Genomic DNA, 4,912 nt, shown 5'->3' with positions numbered 1-4,912 from the left:
AACTTGGCCAAGCTCACAGAACTTGTAAGTCACGAAATTGAGCATCAGATAAAAATACCTGGCTTCGGTAGCTGGGTTTGTTCGTCCTGCTCTGGTGAAATAAATAAGTAGGCATGCACTGAAGACTGAGAAATGCATACTGTAGGTTGGTTCCTCAAGGCAAACATTTTTCTAGGTACCATATTTTTTTTTTCACCCAAATCTGCAGCCTTTCTCATTGATGCAAGCCGGATGGACACATGGACTGGACAGAGAATTTCTGGCAGTAACAAGGCCGACGGGAAGAGACAGGGCGGGAGAAAGGTGGGGGCATGTTTTCGGAGGGGCAGAGGAAGGCGCCCGCGGGGTTCTCCCCTCCCGGCAGCCACCGCTAGAACCGAGGAGCCGTTGGGCCCGCAGCGGACCGCCACAGCGCCGCGGCCGGTCCCCAGCGCCGTGCGGCCCAATCAGCGGCGCGGCCTGGCGCCCCGCCCCTCCGCCGGGCCATATAGGCCTCGGCCTGGCCAACCCCATCACCGCAGTTGTCGCTCAGGCGCCAAGCTGCGCGAGCCCGAGTAACGGCGGCCACCGCCCCATGCGCGTCGCGTTCCCTCCTCCCCACGTACGCCGCGCCGCCAGTCCGCAGCCGCCCGCGGAGCGCAGCCGCGGGCCTGAGCCCCCGCCGGCCTCCTTCTACCGCTCTCTGTGTCCGCGGCGGGCCGGAGCGATGCGGCTGGGCCCGAGGCCCGCGGCGTTGGGGCTGCTGCTGCTGTGCGCTGCGGTAGCCAGCGCCGGGGACGCCGAGGAGCTGCACTACCCGCAGGGCGAGCACCGCAGCGACTACGACCGTGAGGCGCTGTTGGGCGGCCAGGTGAGGTGGCCAGGCTCGGGGCTGGGAGGGTCGGGCCTCGAACCGCGGCTTCCGCGGGCTTTGTCCCGGGACAAAGAGGGGCGGCCAGGCTAGGCCTGGCCCGGGCGGCCTGACCATGGGGGACCCCGAGGCCTCTACGCCTGAGGAAATAGCGCGGCCCGGGAGCCGGATCCCTTCCACCCTCCCGACACGGGGCATGGTCACTGAGGGTGTGTAGGAGGCAAGGGCCTTGGAGAACAGGTGTGGGTCACCCCAAAAACCCTGGACAGAGAAGGCTTCTGGTAGCCTTATTTTTTTTCCACCATTTTGCCCCACTGATAGTAATGCTCTATCCCTCTGTGTATCGCTTACCCCCCTGAAGGAAGAAGTCGATGAATATGTTAAACTCTCCCCCGAAGAGCAACACAAAAGACTGAAGTCAATCATAAAGAAAATTGACTTGGACTCAGATGGCTTTCTCACGGAAAGTAAGGACGTCCTACACAACTAACAATGGAGAAGTCCCTTTGTAGGAGACGGAAACACGAACATTTAAGCAGGGCTGTCTGTTGCGTGTAGATTGCTAGTGTTGCAACAAATGAGAGTGTACTGTGAGAAGGGGAAAAAGACATGCTGAGTAGGTTTATATCTGAAAATCTTTAGATAGAGGTCCCAAGTAAAAATCAGGACTTTCTCCAGTAATACATAAACATCGTTGACTCAGTCGATATGTGCAAGTCATACACTGAACAAACACCGTATTCCTCATATGACTTTTATCAGTGTCAACAATATGTCAGAAACCTTCTTATGGCATGACGTGATTTATTGCTCTTTTGAAATATGTTTCATTAGGAATTTAAGGATTTGCATCTTTTTTTAAGTGGAAAAAGACCTGTTGCATGTGAATTTATGATAATCACAAATTATTACAGCTGGTAGGGGTCTTAGAATCATCTTGTCCACCTCTCTTTGTAGAGCTGAAGATACTGAAGTCCAGAGGGGTAAGTGCCTTTCTAAAATGAGTGGCAAAGCCAGGACTAGAATCCAAATTTCTTGCTCTTAATTCAGTTTTTAATATCCTTCACTTAAAAAAAAAAAAAAGTCTGAGGGGCACCTGACTGGCTGGAGCATGCAATTCTTGATCTCTGGATCATGAGTACAAGCCCCAGGTTGGGTGTAGAGCTTACTTTAAAAAAAAAAAAAAATCTGAGTGCTCTTAGGTAGTTTCTCCAGTCAGAAATGAAATGCACAGAATATTAAAAGAATATTCAGTTGCTTTGCAACTGTCTCTCCTCATTGCTTAATTCAAGTGGTGAACCGTATCAGCTTTTCAAATTGATCTTCAAAAAAAATTCAGGAGATATTTTGCTATAACTCTTATAGCTTACCATCTAAGGACTGAAGTTGCTGGAGAGAGAATTGCAAACTAATTGGTAAATTTAAGATGCGTTGTCAGTAAAATTGGTGCCCTCGGGAATATTAAGATTTTGGTTTCTCTAAATAAAAACAAAAGCTTTAGACTGTAGTTGTCCACTAAGAATAGGTCTGTCCATCTTTGGTTACACTAGCAAGCACACAGAAAAAATTGATTTGGAAGACTGTGGTACCTGTCTGTAAAGGCCTGTAAATATTCAAATATTTAATAGTAAACTTTAAAAAATTTTAAAGTTAAAAGGAACTTAGTTCAAATCTTCATTTTACATATGAGAGAAAAACTTGAGAGGGCAAACTTGCCCCTTATGACAGAGCTGAAGTGTGACCCCATGTTTCTGGCCCCTTTTCCATTCTGTATTCTATTATGTCACGATGATCTCTTTAAATAAACCAGAAGAAACCCTCATTGTACTTGTAGGACCCTTCAGAGAAGTTCGCTAATTTGCACTTTAAAGTCCAGGACTGGACTCAGGTTCTTGAAAGAGAACAAAATTCAGTGGAAGGAGTTTGGGCTTTGGAACCAAACATAGGTTTGAATCTGGATTCTGCTACTTACCACCTGTGAGTCCTCAATTCCAAATGGCAATTTCTTAAACTGTAAAATAGATTAGATTAGAAATGGAAATGGAAAATGATAAGAATTGCCTTGTTTTGAAGATCAGAGACAACATATATGGAGGACCTGATATATAATAATTGTTCAGTATATGGTTGCTATAATAATTGTAATTCTGCCTTAATTTAGAGTTTCAGGAGAGACAAAGTGTCTTTACTTTTCTATTCACCTGACCTCCCCCAGACCAATAAAGGGGTACCACTCTTTAAACCAAATGGTGTGTAACCTTTAAACCAAATGTTGAACTCTTGCTATCCTTGCAAATATTCATGTTCTTCTCCCTACCACCTTTTTTCTATAATGCAGTGTAGTAAATATCTCTGAATAGATTTTTTAAAGTTGACCTGAATGTGGACATTAGAGATTTAGAAACTTTCCCCCATGTCTTCAGGTACCAAGACAGAGCTGTTGCAAGAAGGGCTTAAGTCATAAATGCTACCCATACTTTTGTTAAAATTTTCTCCAGAAGTTTTATGATGGTTGAAGGACATATACTGTAACAATGTTTCTCAAACTTCAGTCACTTGAATACATTTTCACAATTTAGGCCCTAGCTACTTACCATCTATTATTTCCTTAATATGGTTTTGATTCAACTCAACATAAAATTTATTTTAAAGGTAAACTTTATATTACTTTCATAAATGGAAAACACTTTTTTCTAATACATATTAGAATAAATAGGTCATTATTAACGTATTTGTACCTCCTGAGAGATCTGTGTTAGTTAGCAAACGTTATCTGCAATTTTGTGGATGATAATTTTTAAAAGTCAAGTACTATTTTGGCCAAGTGGTAATTCATTTAACAAATAACTGATTGAGCCAGGTACTTTCTAGGAATTTAGAGTACCTCAATGAACAAAACATACCCAAACTCTACTCAAGGACCTTGCATTCTATTTGGATCACATATTGTTATATTCTTGGACTCCAAACCACTCTCACACCTTCTACTCCTATTTCTATGGATACAACTGGGCTAGTTCTCACTCAGTATTTGAAAACACTCAAGATTTTTGTTTTCTTTTAGAGAAAGTTTAGAAACCTTCACTTCTGTAAATATCAGAATTATTGTCAACATTCATTTGTGTTCTGGGAAATTCTCACAGGCGAACTCAGTTCGTGGATTCAGATGTCTTTTAAACATTATGCTATGCAAGAAGCAAAACAACAGTTTGTTGAATATGACAAAAACAGTGATGGTAGTGTGTCATGGGATGAATACAACATTCAGATGTATGATCGTGTGATCGACTTTGATGAGAACACTGCGCTGGATGATGCAGAAGAGGAGTCTTTTAGGCAGGTGAGTACCAGTGCGCAAGTTGTTCCTTTTGATCATATCAGTTCACTTTTCCTTCCTGCATGAATGAGCACAAGAGGGCCTGAGCTCATAGACTGGGGTTGCCTTGTTCTCTGGGCAATCACCTGTTCCACTTCACTGGTCATTTTGATGATTTCCTTTCTAGCGGGATTTTGACCTCTTATTCTGCACTACCTAAATTATCCTTGCATCTATTTTTCTCAGCGGCATCATTTGTCCTCATTTTGAGTTGCTTTTTAGTGTATTTTGAATATATATCTCAATATTTTATTTTTTGTTATAATTGAACAGTTTTATATCATAGTTACTAAGAATATAGAGGCCGATTCCCATTTTTAAACAGAAGAGTTTTATATAAAATAATACAAAATTTTTTAAATTGTAATAAAATACACATAAAATTTAACCATTTTTAAGTGTGCAGTTCCATAGTGTTAAGTACCTTCAGACTGTTAATACAACCCATCTCCAGAACTCTTTTCACCTTGCAAAACTGAAATTCTAAACCCATTAAACAACTCCCCATTCCTTCGCCTGTAGGCCCCTGGCAACCACCATTCTACTTTCTGTCTCTGAATTTGACTCCTCTTGGTACCTCATATAAGTGGAATCATACATATTTTTGTCTTTTTGTGAGTAGCTTACTTCACTTAACATAATGTTCTCATAATGTTGTGTGTGAGAATTTCCTTTTTAAGACTGAG

General features: G+C 42.7%; 1 protein-coding gene across 2 annotated transcripts in view; it reads left to right on the top strand.

Annotated features, from left to right (window-relative positions):
* The first annotated feature begins 515 nt into the window (after positions 1-515).
* RCN2 (reticulocalbin 2) overlaps positions 516-4,912 on the top strand; it is a 15,912-nt gene continuing 11,515 nt past the window's right edge. The window contains exons 1-3 of one of the 2 annotated variants that reach the window (XM_081829632.1): positions 516-850; positions 1,212-1,317; positions 3,994-4,190. In XM_081829632.1, coding sequence (XP_081685758.1) covers positions 575-850; positions 1,212-1,317; positions 3,994-4,190 — 579 coding nt within the window. In that variant the 5' untranslated portion in view covers positions 516-574. The remainder of the gene's footprint in view (positions 851-1,211; positions 1,318-3,993; positions 4,191-4,912) is intronic. The other variant, XM_081829631.1, reaches the window with a different exon arrangement.

Source organism: Leptonychotes weddellii, chromosome 9 (genome assembly GCF_054177405.1).
Source record: "Leptonychotes weddellii isolate Sample4059 chromosome 9, ASM5417740v2, whole genome shotgun sequence".
Taxonomy (NCBI): domain Eukaryota; kingdom Metazoa; phylum Chordata; class Mammalia; order Carnivora; family Phocidae; genus Leptonychotes; species Leptonychotes weddellii.
This window is presented reverse-complemented; position numbering and strand designations above follow the sequence as displayed.